Source organism: Abramis brama (assembly GCF_963993115.1).
Source record: "Abramis brama genome assembly, chromosome: 16".
Lineage (NCBI taxonomy): Eukaryota > Metazoa > Chordata > Actinopteri > Cypriniformes > Leuciscidae > Abramis > Abramis brama.
In genome coordinates, this window is record NC_139978.1 from 28,827,314 (window position 1) to 28,844,739 (window position 17,426).

At 37.3% G+C, this 17,426-nt stretch overlaps 4 protein-coding genes across 4 annotated transcripts in view; 1 reads left to right on the forward strand and 3 right to left on the reverse strand.

The window, feature by feature from the left end:
* Positions 1–6,445, reverse strand: part of slc5a9 (solute carrier family 5 member 9) — a 6,513-nt gene extending 68 nt beyond the window's left edge. The window contains exons 1-13 of the mRNA XM_084087910.1: positions 6,306–6,445; positions 6,145–6,216; positions 5,688–5,792; positions 5,359–5,523; positions 4,943–5,048; positions 4,773–4,853; positions 4,485–4,690; positions 4,229–4,364; positions 3,934–4,041; positions 2,979–3,129; positions 2,424–2,592; positions 2,073–2,288; positions 1–341 (exon numbers count right to left, since the gene is read on the reverse strand). The exon at positions 1–341 is cut by the window's left edge and continues 68 nt beyond it. Coding sequence (XP_083944036.1) covers positions 6–341; positions 2,073–2,288; positions 2,424–2,592; positions 2,979–3,129; positions 3,934–4,041; positions 4,229–4,364; positions 4,485–4,690; positions 4,773–4,853; positions 4,943–5,048; positions 5,359–5,523; positions 5,688–5,792; positions 6,145–6,216; positions 6,306–6,434 — 1,980 coding nt within the window. The 5' untranslated portion in view covers positions 6,435–6,445 and the 3' untranslated portion in view covers positions 1–5. The remainder of the gene's footprint in view (positions 342–2,072; positions 2,289–2,423; positions 2,593–2,978; positions 3,130–3,933; positions 4,042–4,228; positions 4,365–4,484; positions 4,691–4,772; positions 4,854–4,942; positions 5,049–5,358; positions 5,524–5,687; positions 5,793–6,144; positions 6,217–6,305) is intronic.
* A 280-nt stretch (positions 6,446–6,725) lies between these two features.
* On the reverse strand, positions 6,726–7,973 carry mrpl55 (mitochondrial ribosomal protein L55). The gene is made up of 3 exons (XM_084086625.1): positions 7,782–7,973; positions 7,195–7,396; positions 6,726–6,987 (listed from the first exon to the last, which is right to left on the reverse strand). Exons 1-3 carry the CDS (start codon positions 7,829–7,831, stop codon positions 6,838–6,840), a joined length of 402 nt encoding a protein of 133 aa, XP_083942751.1. The 5' UTR covers positions 7,832–7,973; the 3' UTR covers positions 6,726–6,837.
* Positions 7,974–8,114: 141 nt separating this feature from the next.
* On the reverse strand, positions 8,115–11,682 carry paox1 (polyamine oxidase (exo-N4-amino) 1). Its single transcript, XM_084086624.1, has 8 exons — positions 11,545–11,682; positions 11,199–11,349; positions 10,190–10,616; positions 9,867–10,099; positions 9,504–9,753; positions 9,101–9,213; positions 8,793–8,950; positions 8,115–8,605 (listed from the first exon to the last, which is right to left on the reverse strand). The coding sequence occupies exons 2-8, from the start codon at positions 11,347–11,349 to the stop codon at positions 8,444–8,446; spliced, it is 1,494 nt and encodes a 497-aa protein (XP_083942750.1). The 5' UTR covers positions 11,545–11,682; the 3' UTR covers positions 8,115–8,443.
* A 4,639-nt stretch (positions 11,683–16,321) lies between these two features.
* bcar3 (BCAR3 adaptor protein, NSP family member) overlaps positions 16,322–17,426 on the forward strand; it is a 68,598-nt gene continuing 67,493 nt past the window's right edge. Inside the window, exon 1 of the mRNA XM_084086615.1 lies at positions 16,322–16,500. The gene's annotated coding sequence lies outside the window, so the exon portion shown is untranslated. The remainder of the gene's footprint in view (positions 16,501–17,426) is intronic.

Below are 17,426 nucleotides of genomic sequence, written 5' to 3' on the forward strand. Positions count from 1 at the left end.
TATATTCAAGCAAAGTACCCCCAAAGAAAGACATTGACAGTGAGTAAAATGAGGGCATTGACATTGCAGACAGTCTTCCAGGTGTGGTCTTCTTCAATACTTGTGAGTTTCTTTTCCAGAGCCTGCCGTTCCTCCTGACTTATCTCTTGTTTAGCCACATGGGAGAGACCACACAGCCACATTCCAGCACGCTTCCACCATGCAGGCATGTCCTCATCCGACCCCTCTGACTCAGTAGTGCTGGGATCAGAGCCTGCTGGTTCAGAGCCTCTAGCCCAGGGGTCTTCCAGCTCTACACGCTCCTTCTTACTGTGTCTCGTCCACCAGGTCAAACGAACAAGCTGAAATGAAATATGAGTGTTATATTAGCTCATGTTCAGTGTGTGTTACTGATAAAATATCAACATAAATGATGTACATAAATGTTGTGTATGTAAATATATAAATACAAAATGTATATGCTTTCTTTGTTTTTATGCTAATAAAGAAATTAAATAGTCTTGTCTTTATAAATTAATTTCCCAAATCGAGGTAGTCTTTGTTAGTGCACATGTTGCGTTGGTATAGCCAAGATAATTTGGGCTGTTTTGGGCAGCATAAACTCCTTTTGTGGACATTACAGTTTTTCTCAATTGCTAAAACACTAAAACCCATTGGCTGAACAAAGTTCTCAGTTGCCTGAACTCATTTAGCTAATTGTGCAGTCTGTTGTCAATACCTTAAACCATTCCACATGGTAAAACACAATTTGCAGATCTCACTTAGACTTTTCAGCAAAACTCTAAACACATTCTCATTCTCAAAACACATTCTGCACTGTAATGCACATGTAATCCATACTGGTAAACACAAGTGGCAACAATCAAATACAAATAGAGAACACACGTCATTGATTGAACACAACCACTCAAAACTGATTTAACCTGTTTCAAATTATGCCCAAAGACAAGAAGAACCACACTGATCACATGTTTACTCCTTTGATGTTTGTCCCTTTTAGTATTGTATACTGTAGTACAGTGCATTGTAGGCTGTATACTGTACAATGAACAAATTGTATGGCCCTGAACATTGTGCTTTCCATTTGTTTACAGTACTGACTGCTCAATAGATTTTGACTGGTTGCAGGTTCATATCAACAAAGAACAAGAATTATTGGTGTATTGTTTACTGACTGCTTGATAGTGTATATCATTTTGATCACTTTGTTTATGATTTGAGAGCAGTGTTTGATTTTGAACACAGGTAAAACTGTTTTGAGGCGAAAGTTTCATTTTGCAAGAGGAGTCAGAGGTTTTGTGAATACCGGTGCTTGAAGATGAGGTTTTGTGTTTAATGTTTTCAGAAAATGGAGCATGGTTTCAGAAATTGTGTTTTAGCAACTGAGAAAAACTGTAATAAATGCAAAATGCAAAATAATTAAATGCAAAATGTTCTTAGGTGTAGGATTAGTCTGTTATATGTCATTTTCTTAATTTTAAACCAATATAAATACATGGAAATGCCCTTTTTGATAGGTAATGGCCTGGGTACATGCCCTTTATCTCCTTTTTGTAAGCGTCTAATACAAATGGATATGGAAGGGATAATGTACATCAATACTGATTTGAGCAGACACCTTTTTAAAATCGTACCTCTTTATAATCTATTAAGTGTACAAAACAATCGTTCTAGCAACAAGACGAACACTTCGACAATATTACTGTAGACCTACTATTAATACTGATGCAGTATTGTTGCAGAATAAATAAAATTGAATTAAATATGTAGTTTCTAAGGGCCACCGGCCTTAGGGGGGCCTCGCGATTTCAAACAATGGAGCCTCCCCCGGAACGAGATTTCTACCGAGTGGGACCCCCGACCCCGGAGCACAATTTCAACCGAAATGGAAACCGAAATGGAAAGCGATTTCAAGGGGAGCCAGAGTAACAACCTGCAACCCTGATACCACAGCTACGGCCTTGGCGGTCATTATCAGGAAATGATGTTGCGACCGAACAATCAGAATTAATCATTTCAGAGAGCTGTGTAATGAAAATAAATATTTAAATGTGTTTGCAGTTGATAGTTACGTGTTGCTCTGGAATAGGCGCAGTGCAGAGGCTGACAGCTGTGATGATCAGAGCTGTCAGTGCAAGAAGGATTAGAGCAAAATACAGGTAGTGCACATCTTTCAGCAGGGCGGGACGCAGGTCTTTCTCTCCGCATGACGGGGTGCTATAGACAAATTCCATTACCATCCTCACTGTGCCAACTGCAAGTCCCACCATCAGACCCCAAAAAGCACCCTGTGCAAGATAAAAGAAAGCAGCTTCGCTTGGATGTTTTACAACCTTCTTAAAAGAAATGCATTTAATGTTATAAGATATTTAACTTTCACTTTATTGCATGAGCACAAATCAGCGGAAACATATTTAATTCACCTGTTCATTTACTCGCGCCCAGAAGATGGCCATAATAAACAAGGCGGTGATTGGAGGTGCCAGGTAGCTAGTGATGGCCTGAATGTAGTCAAACAGCTGTCCACTACTGGATGTTTGAATGATAGGAATCCACACAATGCTCAGGGCCACTAGTAATAAAATGAACACCCTGTAGATGTAAATAAACAGCAGCAATTAGTAAGACAGCAAATAAGTCAGGAGACTAAGGCTGTTCAGTGTATATTTTGGAAAAGGTTATACTTCATTACCTTCACTTTCAGTTTGCATACAAAGTATATCTAATTGATTTGAGCTTTGTTGTACATGTGCTGTGCCTTTATGACCCAAAAATCAGGTCAGCAAAACCTATACGATGTGGTTATCCACCTGGTGTGGTAAACTGCAGAGGAATTGTTGGTGGATCAGTTCCACTTTCGTTAAACTAGTTTGTATGCATATAATTAAAACATTAATTTCTTTTAGATACTTGTGTACAAATGTGTCCAGAATGAAAGTGTTCTAATGTTTTTCCACAAAGCATTTAACAGTAACTACCTGCCCACTATCATGAGCTCTTTCTCAGAGGCCCGGAGCCGGATTCGTTGCCAAATGTCCATGGTGAACAGAGTGCTGCTACTGTTGAATATAGAGGTGAGAGAGGACATGAGCGCTGCCATCATTACTGCGATCATCAGACCTCTCATACCTACAAAACAATGACAGTGAAAGAAAGAATAGATAAGTATAACAAGAACAATAGGAATATCAGAGAAACAAGATGTTGTACAGCTACTTATCTGCTAAGTGATGCACTCATTTTTTGCAGGAGCATTATAGACTTAAGAATATATAATATTACTAAGTCTATTAAGAATATAGACTTTGAATATAAAAAGTACTTTGAACTATATTTTTCCATTTCTGATTTAAAGTGCCACTCTGCCTCTGCTCATCAAAATCATATCTAAAGATAAAAGATATGGGTAGGAAACAAGCATAAAATTGAGAAATTCTGGCAAAAGTAACATTAACATTTCTTTTCAAAATAGATAAAACGTAAATATAGAGGCTTAAATATTTACATTATAATATTATAATTTATGATAGATACATAATTTAAATATTTTATTATAATTATACACACACGTTTGTTTCACTATATTAGTGAGGACATTGCATAGACTTCCATTGATTTTATATCAGGTTAATGATATACCCCTAAACATACCTATCACAGAAACATGAGCAAATACACACACACACACACACACACACACACACACACACACACACACACACACACACACTCGAACTGGGGATCTTCTTGTTGTGAGACGACATTGCTATTGCCGTATATTATATATATAAAATTATGATACTATATAATCTATTAAAAAATAGAATTGTTAGTTTGTTAACATTTTTGTTAACATGTTAGCTTTTCATTTTTGACAAATGATCCTATAGGTGATAAAGGAAAATTTCAACTAAATGAAAAAGATTGTCATACCCACTGGCATGAGCTCCACAACTAACTTTGGGTAAGCAATGTTAGAGCAGCCAACACGGGCCCCACAGATCCTCAGACACTCATCAGGATCCACACATCCTACTTCATCTAGAAAATACACAAACATCATCACATTATACCACGAAAACAGATATTTCACATTCAACCAAATGAATGATGGGGATAATTCATTAAAAGAACATAAACCCCTTGTCATTGGTTTACTAAATGTTCATAACTTTTTAGAATCCAGACCATAAATCTATAGGGGAAATGCAAGAACGACTGAGCGTACTTGGGTAAAGAGCTCTGCTGATCATTCCTGGCATAACAACGAAGAACATAGGGAAGACCTTGAGGTAGCCACCGAGTACCGAACCACCTTTGGCATGGGACAAGTTTTTGGCAGACAGAGACCTTTGCACTATCACCTTCAAACAATAAATAGATGCAATTGCTTGATGTAAAACAGTTTTTAAGCTTAAAGAGACCTATTTGTAACTTAAATTGTAAAGTCATAATGCACCGATAGTCTTTTAATTCTGTTTCACCTGGTCTGTGCACCACACCCACGTGGCAAGAACCGTGAGTCCAAAGATCAGGCCTGGCCAAGGAAGGTCTCCTGTCACTGGATCTCTGAAGATATGAAAGGCATCAGACCGAGGAAGATGACAAGTGGTGTTGGGGACCGTGATAGCAGGAACAGCGTTCTCATACTGAACCAGCAAACCCTCGTACCATCCAACTTTGTCAAATGCTGCCGGGAAAAATTAATTTGAAATGACTTTCCCAGGAATAATTTATATAATTGTACCTTTTCAGGAAGAAGGGTTCTATACCTATAAACATGAGGACAAATGCTCCTATAACCATGATGACGGTCTGTACGGCATCAGTGTAGATTACTGCTGTCAGCCCACCTGCATTAAGACAAGCCACGAGTTGCTGCTTTTCAACTAGAATCACATTTAGACATTAGTTATCTAAAATATTAGTGTGGTTTTATTACCAGCTATAGTATAGAGTGCAGTGATGGCTAACAGCACAACGGTGGAGACATACAGGTCCCATCCAAGTGACACCTGGATGAATAAAGCCCCTGAAAAAATGTCTGTCTGAAAAGAACACAGTTGCTTATAATAAACTTTAATATATGTAGTGCATTTCTATGCAGCATTGCTGTTTACTATTATTGAAGACCATATAGCATACTGTATTGTTGCTCCTTGGGGTAGTTATATCATCAAAAAACATGTTTTATGATAATATATTAGCAGTATTTTTTTTTCTAATTATGTATCAGATTAGCATTCCTTCCAATGGTTTTTGTTTCTTTGTTTTATTGTTTTTATGAATATATATATTTCATTAAAAAATATTTAATAATTACACATATATATTCATTTATTAAACAAGGAGTCTTACTGATATCTTGGTGAAAATGTAGAGGATGAGAGACAGCACACTCATGTAGATTCGGATGCGCTGACCCCCGAACCTCTTCCTCAGATACTCTGGCATCGTGACCACACCAGCAGAAATATACACAGGCACAAAAATCCAGCCCAAGGCAATAAGGACCCACACTGCCTACAGAACAATCACACTTGAGGTCACACAAGGTTTTGTTTCAGCATGTCATGCAATAAAACGGTCAAACATTTGTTTAGCCCAAGACAACTGCAATCTGAAATCAGTAATTACTGAAACAACACTGAAAGCTTGTAAGATGAGGAATAATTTGTCTGCCGTACATTCAACTCAAATCCCCCGACTGCAAGTCCCCCTGCGGCTCCTGTCCCTGCTAATCCAATGAACAGGCCACTGCCTACGTTACTGGACATCAAAGAGGCACCAATCTGTTGAAACACAATACTGAGAAAACACTCTCAAAACTAAAGGAAAATATGATAACTCACGCTGAAAGAAGCATGTCTTCACACTGACTAAACACAAAGTCAGCTGTCAAAATATTACTTATTTAAGTACAGTACGTGTAAGTGTTGTATATATGATTTCATTTAGTTTCAAACTTTACACATTCACTCAATATGTTTACACGTAATCAATTATTTTATTTCCTTCTTCCTGGTTGTAATTCCAGAAAAAAGCCTTTGAAAATCAAGATTCTTCCTTGTAGGTATGCACAAGATAAATATAATTTCCATCTTTATTATTAAGAGTAGACACCGTAAAAACACAAAAACTCACTGGCCACCATGTCATGGACCGTCCTGCCAAGAAATATCCTCCCACTGTCCCACGGTTGGCTCTGACTGAGGACTACAAATCAGAAATCTCTAGCATCAAAAATTAGACATACCGAATTCTCTACATCAATGTTGCCAGAGAGGCTGCAAACTTTCACTTACCCATATTCCAACTGCCAACACAAACACAAAGTAGACTACAACCACAGCAATATCAGCAGTCTCTAAAACAAACTTCACAGGCACCTCGGGCTCTGGGGTGCCCGTTACAAGCTCAGGTAAAGCTGGCATTTTCTACAATGCCTGAGGCCAAAGTGTGAACTTTGAAGCAGGTGCTGATTTCATTAATAATTAATCAGCCTGTTTCAGAGAATGCTGAGAATGCACGAGTTACACATTATATGACAGATACACATCACCACATGATGACGCTGTAAACTAATTTACTTAATTTACTTTTTATATTTGAAGACACACACATATACATAAATGAATTGGATATATATGGATTCTGGAGTTATTTTGCATAATAATCTAATCCTAAATGAATTAAATTCAATAAAAAGACAGACTGACTACAAATATTGCAAGATTTTTTTTTTTATTGTAGAGTGACTTATAAAAACAAAACTGTAATTTTGTACATGCGAGACATCATAAATACACAATGTGACATTCAACTGCATCAGTCCATTCACTTCTTCTTCCAGAATTTGCTGTAATCATCAACTTTGAAATCATCCTCAAAATCCTCCAATTTCTGTTTAGCTGCCCTCTTCGGTTCCCTTTTCCGCATCCTGATTTTCCTCTCCTCCTCAGAGAGGGTGGTGATGTCCACGGGCATCTGGCAAAAGAGTAAAAGCTGTCAATGATAACTGACTCAAAACACACACAACGAAGGTACTTTTCTTTTCTTTTAAAGCTTGGCTTCATTATGAACAAACCATCGTATGACAGGTCTTCAAAAAAAAATTCTACTTTTGTGTTTCAGAGAAAATAACAGCATAGCAACATGATTTTCATTTTGTTTGGATATATATAAAACACTTACCTTCATTATTCTTTTGGGCTCTCTATATCTGATGTTGATGGTGGACCCGTCAGGTCTCACTAAAAGAACTGGATACATCCTCTCATACTTCGGCCTCCCAAAGCGGACAACACAGGTTCTGTTGGAGTTTGACTGAAAGACTGTGGTGTGAAATGTGGATGTGGCTTGCAAACACCTGTGGGTGACGACAGCCTGAAGACACCTGTGCAAAACAATAAAAGGACATTAAACATCTCTGAACATCAATGATTACGCTTCAAATAGCTGCAGTATAATAGAAAAATAATGCAAACATTGTAGTTTCTGAACCCGACTTATTTGATGTCATTATTTACGAAGTCAGATAGATTCAGGTTTAATGTTATTTGTTAAGGGAAATAGTTAAGACACTAAAATCCTTCCACGGGTCTTTTGAATGGTAATACATATTAAATGGGTAAAATAAGTGGCATGGCTTCGCATAAAACTTATATGTTTGTTTAACTTATATGTATAAAACCGAAAATTCATTGTAAATGCAATGACTAACGTTACCACACTGTATCAAAAGACGGGCGAACTCAAGCAGTAATCGGTTCACTACTTACCTAAATAAACTCTTGCAAGGCTGGCCAATTGCATTTAAAGCCATGATCATATTTGCAACCCTGGAGACGGCTATATAGTAAATGCCTTCATAAATGTGAAAAAAAAATAGCACAACTCTTCGAAATGAAGAAGGTCACCATCAACAAACGCATGGATGTGTGTCAGAATGAAGTGCTCCCCCTGGAAACTTGTACTGCAGTTTCCAATAGTTCCGCTGTCTGGTCTCTTTGAATTTTAGTTCACATTTAGAAATAAAACCTTTTTTTTTCTTTTTGTGCATAAAATAGATTCACCAAAGCCAACTTCTTCCAGACTTATTAATTAAACCACAATTTAGCATGCAATGTTTTATTAAATAATAATGTATGAAACACAGCCTGTCGTAAAAGCGTTTAGTTGATTTATACGTAGGTAGCTATATAATATAAAAGGAACAGTATACATCAGTAAAAATCTAAAAGCCTCAGTCATTTTCTCATAAAAAGGTTTTGTAACAAAAGAAATAATTATGATCAAAGTTGTTTTATTTTACATGCAGCAGCCTCATGGGGGCAGGCTTGTTGAGATCACACCATCATCATCATTATCATCACATCATCATTTCGGTAACTTCCCTGTTATTGGATGCTTGTCTAAGTTTTAGATAATAGATTTTAACTCTCTAAACTTGTTTGTCCAATGAAGTAGTGGAAGTGGGAGCCGCTGTCTTCTTATAATGTGCTGCAAGTCTGTCTGCCTCTCTGTGTCCTGAGAGTAGAGCTCCTTGCACTGTGCCATAAAGAGTCTTCATCGTTGCCTCACCTGCAAACAAGACCTGAAGATCCTGAAATAAATGAAGTGAAAATCACTTTAATACTTCAGTGCTAAATGACAAAGAAAATCAAAATCAAAGGAGGGCCTCTTTTAAACATACTTCTAGTTTATGAAAACCTCCGCCTTAATAGCCTATATCTCAATGCATATTTCAATAATTAAAATAACTAAAGGCAATAAAATAAAATATCACATACTTCACCAGGACACCGGCTACCCACTAGAGGTTGTGCCAACGTGTCCATAACTTGCCCATCAACACCAACAGGGAGGAAAGCGTAAGTTCCCTTTACGAACTTGTTGCTGCGCCACTTAGTGCTAAGAATGGACTTTGGCTGAGGAATGTTTGAATGTCCTTGGGAATACAGAAAATATTACATGATGACAAAAACTTTTTAAGTAAACTTTTTAAAAACTTAATTAATTTGAAGTCCAGTAACTGACATATCATTAAAAAGTAATACAAGTAATGATATGGATATTTCTTTAAAGAGGATTTCTTTACCAAAGAACATTTTGAGATGATCAGTGACAGCAGTTGAGAGTTCGTCATCTGTCATGGTTTCAATCAGGTCAGCAATGTCTCCTGGACACCAACCAATTAAGATATTACCAAACCTAGAAAAGAGAAAATGAAAGATTAATAAACGTTAACGAGTAACAATGTAAAAGGAGTCGAATAATGTTACTAAAGCGTTTTGCCCCATAACCAGTCATAATAATAATAATAATAATATGTTTTTTGAAGCACAGGCATTGATTGATTTTTCTACATTTTACTATTAATATTAGTTCTGCTGTTTAGGACTAATAGTACATATCCAGGTTTCTCATATGGCATTTTGTAAACGTGCATGAATTAATTTAACATTAACATTTAAAAAATTGCCATTTAATGCAACATTAACCTTTCTTTGGGTCTCAGGACAGAAAAGCACTGCAAGTTCTTGAGCCACTGCATTTTATTGGTGGATACTGAGGCAGGCGTGTCATCCTCATAAATGAGGCTGATAGTACCAACTTCATTCTCCCAGAATGCCTCTTCATATTCCAGAAAGATCTTGGCAATACTGCCAAAGCACAGCTTATCGATGACCTCCATTTTCTCGCATGGGAGACTGGGGATGAAGAGGCTGGAAGCTTGAGCTTTTAGACAACCTTCAAACACACACACACACACACACACCCAAACACAAACACATATAAATGTGCCAGTCTTACTTCAGACAGCATGATCATCCTCAAAATACTCAATCCTTATCAACACATACCCAGAGAAATGGTCACTATTACATGATCGGCTAGAATCTCTTCTCCATTCTCACAGACAATGCAAACTGGGTACTGGCGGACTTTTTCATCAGAAGCAGCTTCAGTGGGAGCAGTCGGAGAGGGGGCTACAGAGAAGGTTCCATCCCATTTGATCTTACTAACTTCTCTTTTCAGCAGCAAACAATCCTTAGGGAAGTCCTCCAGTAGTATATCTACAAGCTGAAACATTAAACTGACAGACATATAACAATTAACACTAAATTCATCATTTACTTAGCAATAATTGCAAATGAATGCAGATCATCTTTTCAACCCATCATACCCTGCAACATTGAGACTGTCACCCATGTTGGTATAATACTGCCAGGAGTCAAGAGAGATCCTGTGGAGGTCTGAAGCTCCAACGTCAATCAGCATGTCTTTGCCAACCAAAGCAAAAACACTCTGCATTCTCGTTTTCTCATCCTTGTCTTGCAAGCTGCCAATCACACCTTGGGTTTTTTCTGCATAGTGTTCACCTAAACTCTTTCCCGTGTTGAAGCCACGGTGTTGAATAATGCCCTCCCCAGCTTCATATGCACGTCTGGCGAAGTTTGCATCCACTTTGTGTCCCTTGTTACTGTAAAATGCTTCTGTGCCCATGTCAGGGACCTGGTTTAGAAGGCGAGACTTTTTTAGTAGACAGTAGACAGGGTTTTTTTCTGACGCCCCATGGATGTACTGAGCTCCAGTATCAACACATGCATTCCCTTTGACATGAAAAAAGAAAGACAGTTACATGTACTGTTAGATATGAATTCAGCATATAATCTAAACACTTCTATATGGCTTCATTAGAGGATCAGAACAGGCAAAAAAAAAAAAAAAAAAAAGTAAAGTGACAAAAATTCCCCAGATATTTAAAATACGCAGGGTAAAATATTGGATTTAAACTGGATTTAAAATCATGTGATAGGCCTACATTCTTTTGACAGCAAAAAAAAGGGAAAGGACTATTTAATGGAAGTGAAACTAAGTCATGGGTCCACAGATTTCAGTTTCCTGAAACAGTTTCCTCTACTTTTAGCACACAACCCTACTTTTATTTATTTATCATAAGTTAAAACAATGCTAAAATATTAAACATAATTAACGGTTATATTAGCCTATTATTATTAATAATACATAATAAATCATTTATTTCATTGTTATTATATTATTGCACTTATTAGCATAAACATTTTCTATATATTAACTTTTTACTATAATACTCTTTATCATTTGTCAAGTGTTTAATTCGTGTTGGTATTCAAATGATAATGTATGCTATATACGAGGTATAATATATTCACCAAAAGTTGCAGAAGCTACTCTTCCTCCAGCCTTATCGGAGGCTTCCAGCACCGTGACGTCATTAAATCCGTATTCTTTCAGCTTCTTGGCTGCAGAGAGTCCTGCCACACCAGCTCCAATCACCACGATACATGGGTTTCTGAGTGCCATCTATAATATTGAAGAAGGTATTACGTTAACCCTAACTACACTGCAGCTTTACTACAAAAAAGATGCATTACTAGACAGTACATGGTATTCCTATCACAACCAGCTTTTTTAGCTTTCTGAATTAATTTGTTGGTTTAGACGAAATATGAAGTTAAAGTTAGACAATAGCTATAACGAAATCGTTAGGCTACTTACTTTGTAACGGCGATAAATGCTGACTATCCACCTTTATTTAGTTGCATTGCTCAGTTCCACTTCCTGTTTTCCTGCCATGACTTCATATCGATTCAGAGGCGGTGTTTATTTTGTTCTGACTCAGAGCCAGAAGGTCTGAAACTAAAGTAGAAGAAACACGTCGTCATGGTTTTCTTCCCCTCGGGTCGTTGTATACACAGTTGTCCAATAGAGGGCAGAAAATCCTAAGAAATTGAGTCTAATTTTGAACACCTGGGATGGACTATATATGTACCTTGAGGTCCAATAATAAGCCCTATGGGGTACGTTAGTGTAGATTGTACCTTGGGGGACAGAAATGGACTCCTACTGTACCCCTATTTCTGACAGTGAAGAGACAACATTGCCTGTGATGTGGACAAAGTCCTCAGGCTGGACCTAACATGAAGATGTGATGCTAGGCAGAATGAATCTCTCACTGACTTTGATTTTGCAGTTTCACAACTAAGTAGCCTACTGTAACATGCTTTTCATTTAGAGTTTATTTTTAAAAAAACCTTTTTGGCTTTTGCAGTTGGACTACTGTATTTTTACAGTATGCAAGTGCTGAATATACAGACATTCCGTAATATTCAGTACAATATACTTGCAATGCGAGACAGCAATTTGTAGTGGTGTCCGAAACCATAGTGGACGTTATTGAGTGCACTTATTCAATCCCACATTGCACTGCAATAACGAGTGTACGCTCAAGTTAACAGTATTAGTGGACTGACATAGGGAATAGTGAATGAGGGTTTAGGGGGCGATTTCGGAAAGTGGGTAATGGTTTCGAGAAATGTGTTTTAGCATTCTGAAAAACTATAAATAAACTTCAGCAGGATTGATCCATTCAAGTGACACAGAAAAACACAAATGTAAAAGAAAAAGTGCACATGTTTTCATGATGGGGTTAAATAAGAGGTGCACTTCCTTTTCTTTAATGATAAAATGTCTTGCCCTTAGGCTTTCTCTACTCAGACAATATTTTTTAAAACAGATGTATTAGAGCGCAGAAACACTTCATGCAAAACTATAATAAGCCAGCCAAAATGCCCATTTTTAATCAGTGTCTTCTAAATTCATCTATCTGCACTTTCAGCTGCTTTCCAAAGCTGACACTTTTCAACACCCAGAGTCTGGCCAGTGGAGAACCAAGCCATTCACTTTTGTCACAAAACGAGCCTCCCTTTTGTTCAACCAGGCTCGGATGAATCAGTGACCTTATTGTGGCATTAATTCATCATCGGTGTAATTTATCATCTTTTGGCACTGTATGCAGCTTAGTTTTCAATAATCTGTGCTTTGTCTCAAAGCAGGGTTGAACAGATCTGATCCAGCGAGAAGCAGGTGAGGGGTGAAATCATGTCTTGCACAAAAAGCTCAGTGAAAAGACTACACCAACAAACAACAGGCGTCTTCTGCTGCACTCAGGGGGAGTGACACTACCCTCCACTCTCATTGTTTATCTTTGTTTGGACGGCCAGTGGCTGCATGTACGGACAATTTTGATAGCTGTTTATCATTGTGACAGAAATGTGCTCCTGAAAAGATACTTTTCATGCTTTACATACGCAACACTTTTTTTTATCTTTAAGAAATTATCATAAATCTGTTGTTGGTCACATAAATATGAGTGTTTTGGAAACATCAATGTGATCATATTTCTCAAGATGATTAGATGATGACTGAGGGATATTGTGGGATTTGGAGAATGTTTGGTTTGAGAAGGTATAAGTACTTTTTCCCATGATGCCGTTTTCACTTTATAATGAGTAACTTGTCAGGACAGGACATTCCAGGGGCAATGCGCTGTATCATCTGTTTGTCGACAGACAGTCCCACCCCAAAAACCCAAAGCCCCCCAGACACAATGTATGCAATATCTGCAGTATATACATGGTGCATTGATAGTTTACACTTTCTAAGAAAATCTGTCCTGTCTTTTCTTATAAATTACATATATAGTGGCCCCAAAAATATTTGGGCACTTAAGACACAATGTAAATATCTTTGCATTACATATCAAAACAGTGGCATTTATTTTAAAGAAATGAAGCACAAGCACACTACAAAAAATGACAAAATGAAGTTTATGAAGTTTCAAAGTATAAAAAAAAATAGATTTAGGCCTGGTTTTACAGACAGAGTTTAAATTAAGCCAGAATTAGACCTTAGTTTAGGACACAAATGATCTTTTTAATAAAATCCGAGAGCTTTCTGACCCCACATAGACTGCAACATAATCACCACTTTCAAGGCCCAAAAAGGTAGTAAAGACATTGTTAAAATAGTCCATGTGACTACAGTGGTTCAACCTTAATTTTATGAAGCAATGAGAATACTTTTTGCGCGCATGTGAACAGCATCAGAGACTGACACGGAAGAGAATAAAATGTTGAATAAAGTAGTTATTTTTTATAGGTTTTTTGCACACATAAAATATTCTCATTGCTTCATAACATTAAGGTTGAACCACTGTAGTCACATGGACTATTTTAATGATGTCTTTACTACCTTTCTGGGCCTTGAAAGTGGCAATCACGTGTCAGTCTATGGGGGATCAGAAAGCTCTCGGATTTCATCAAAAATATCTTAATTTGTGTTCCGAAGATGAATGAAATGAGGGTGAGTAATTAATGACAGAATTTTCATTTTTGGGTGAACCTAACCTAATGTAGTTACCTAATATTACCAGCATTTTCTTGGATAAGTATACTGTAAGTACACGTACTGTAAAATAAAGTGTAACCAAAAAAACATTACTGGTTTGCTTTCAGTTAAAACAGCTTTATGATTTCAATTAAGGTTAATAGTTAGCAGTATGAATAGTTTTAGAAAATGGTTTTGGGAAAGTGAAGTTTGTTCTGAGAACTGTGTATTATTGTTTGTTTGCAGATGCTGCTTGATTTTATATTTTGTTTCTAATCGAAGCAATACAATTCTGCCAATTTTTAAATGTGACTGAAGTGTCCATACTTTTTGGTCAATATGAACAATATTGAATATTGATTGAAATCTTAAAGTAATTGTATGATAAAAATTGATCTTTTCATATGCATTGATCATATACAAAAGGATGCAGTAGGTCTTTAAGTTGGTGTTATTATCGACCAAAGATGACAGAAGCTGCAGAGCTCTGTGTGGGTGCAACTTTCTCCCAGCACAGTAAACAGCAAAAAGTAACCCAAACAATACCACGTTTGTTTTGCGCATCAGAGAGCCCATTGTGCGCCTGCTGGTGAGCTCTCCACAAGTTTCTCCTGGCACAATGGGCGAATGGTCCCCCAAGCCGTGCCTGTCCTGTCTTCTGATACAAGAGATGGGTATGTATGCCAGTCATGTCATCCGCTTGTTTCAGAATCAGCCTGGCATGGCTGTATTTGTAGACTAATGACAGCATGGCTGAGAGAAAAGCATGATTATGTTCACTCATGTAATCATTATGCCTCAATGCTCCTGTCTACCAGGGCAGGGGAATCAAAAGGAAATGTGAGACGGCAAGCCAAAAGCTCTCATCTTCTCACACAGGGGAAGGCCGTTAGACAGTGATAACAGGGCAACTCATCCCTTACATTTTTTTTTAGAAACTCATCTCAATCTCAAAGGACTCCATTATACATGCTTCATCATATTTAAACCACTCATTAACAGAATGGTTAAACTAAACGGCATACAATTTCGACCACCAAAGAATTTGCACTTTTCTTACTATTAAGTGATACAAATTAAATGTTTATTTTTGTATATTTGCACATGATATGTAAAAAAGTATTATGATTATGTTACCATTATAATACATATATACATTTAGGCCTGTGGAACATTAATGTAATAAGCAATGGAATAAATTGCTTGGTAAAATATTAAGTAAACAAATCAGTTCACCAGATAGTGAATAGCCTATATTTAATAAGCAATATAATAAATTGAATTATGGAGTTCAAGTAGGCTATTTAAAATATTTGGGTTATGTTTACCTATAAGAAGGGTTCAGTAAAGATTGAAGGTTGATCATTTCATCGAGCCTTGACAGGCTCCATCATAAATGCAATTGTAAAACACAACTATTCATCTTTAAATCTGAATCGGTCATCAGTCCATCTGCCGTGACTTAATATCTAAGCATAAAATATTTCTCTGTCTGGCAAGGAGCTTTATGATACAGGGAATGACAGCCTAAGGTCACATCTTCTGCAGAACAATATTCAGAGCTGAATAAGTGTTGGCCGACCGCCCAAAAGCAGACTAATATTTTAAGTGCTGCTGGTCCTAGTGTCCACGAGTTTGTCATATAGGTTTGGTCCAATTTCTCAAATGTTATAGGACAATTTAACAACGCATGCCTACAACAAACATCAGTCATTTAAAAAAAAATTTTTAATGACCCCAATGTCACAGATGTAAATGGAACACCGTGCGAGAAAAGTAGAGAAAGTAATAGAAAATTTCTGCACGGGGTCGTTTATCCAGTCCTTCTTCACAGCAATTCGCGCGCTCGCACAATTTAAAGATTAACGGTCAACTGTGTTCACTGACTCAAATCTGTTTTTCGGTCTTTCTACTATTGCTTATAGGTGTCATATTTAATATATACATCAGAGAGCTCAAACATGGGACTGTTTTGGGCTCAAACAACAGCATGAAATCACTCACAAGTCACAACAATATTACGCCGCGCTCGTGGAGTGCAGACCTGTCGACGCAGCATCTCGGCGCGCATTCCAGTGAACGCGCATTCACTTCAGGCGCGTAGTAATCGCATCCTTGCGGGATTTGTCTCCAGTGAGCATCATTACGCTTTTATCACAGGGGAGAGCAGTTACAGCAGGGGCAATTCATGCAGAATGAGTGTTTGAGAGCGTCTACTCTCTTGAGGAGTAATTTGGACTGGAAAACATCTATTACTTAAGTAAAAACGCCTGTGCGACCTTTAAGGTGAGTTTTGCTTACTTTTTTTAATAGATAATAAATGTGACCAACAGATTTTGTGTAGCCTATAAAAATGTATAAAGCCGTTTAGTAATTATGAGTAGCATACGTTTTTAAATGCAAAGTTATGACAAGCCATTTAACACGTTTTCATTTGAACTATCTATCATTATGTTTCTTATCCCTTGTAAGTTTTTCATTAGTGACTATTTATTCAATTAGTCACTATAGGGCTAGGCTAGTCACTATCCCCCTAAAAAGTAGGCTTACTATTTAGCCTATACTTGTCTTATTCAATGACTTGTCAGAATATCTACATCATATGATCTTATTAAGAGTAAAAATGCATCTAATAATGATGTACTATTAAAGTTGGAATATTTACCAATAACTAAATAGCTTAACCTAACATAGGCTACATACAGAATTCTCTGGTATATTCAGAGAATATTCAGGTTCTTGAGTTAAAACACTCTTAACCTTGAATCTTCTGACACTGACAAAATGCCTCACAGGTTTAGTGACGTGCTTTGAAACTAAATCATCTGTCCGCAGGGTTTGTCTGTCAATTACGAGACTCTCTTAAAACTTTGTGCTTGCCCTCTATCAAAGGTATAACATTAGATGCAAATTGCATTTATGGCACGCTGCTTCAGCAAACTTCCATTAAAGAAATTGAATTATGTGTGTGCAACTTCATTGGAACCTAAAGTCCAAGTTATTTGGCTTCAGTGCGACTCTTGCCCTAGAGGTAAATGGAGGACAGAGAGAGCGAGAGAGAAAGAGTTTAAGAGCCCCTGATATTGTTTAGCTCCCAACCACACCACACACTACATGTGGCATGCTAAGAGCTTTCTTATGTGGTCATTCACATCCTGATAAATGCCACTGAAGGCATGCAGTGCATCTGGCATCTTAGTTTTTGCAGACAG

What these genes read in the sequence shown, in the direction of transcription:
- mrpl55 (XM_084086625.1), bottom strand. Translation starts at nt 7,831, where the DNA reads ATGATCATGGCTTTAAATGCAATTGGCCAGCCTTGCAAGAGTTTATTT. An exon ending in CCTTGCAAGAGTTTATTTAG is followed by an intron (nt 7,397 to 7,781) that starts GTAAGTAGTGAA and finishes TGTTTTGCACAG; the next exon opens with GTGTCTTCAGGCTGTCGTCA. An exon ending in AGCCCAAAAGAATAATGAAG is followed by an intron (nt 6,988 to 7,194) that starts GTAAGTGTTTTA and finishes CTCTTTTGCCAG; the next exon opens with ATGCCCGTGGACATCACCAC.
- paox1 (XM_084086624.1), bottom strand. Translation starts at nt 11,349, where the DNA reads ATGGCACTCAGAAACCCATGTATCGTGGTGATTGGAGCTGGTGTGGCA. An exon ending in AGTAGCTTCTGCAACTTTTG is followed by an intron (nt 10,617 to 11,198) that starts GTGAATATATTA and finishes TTCATGTCAAAG; the next exon opens with GGAATGCATGTGTTGATACT. An exon ending in GTAGCCGGTGTCCTGGTGAA is followed by an intron (nt 8,606 to 8,792) that starts GTATGTGATATT and finishes CATTTATTTCAG; the next exon opens with GATCTTCAGGTCTTGTTTGC.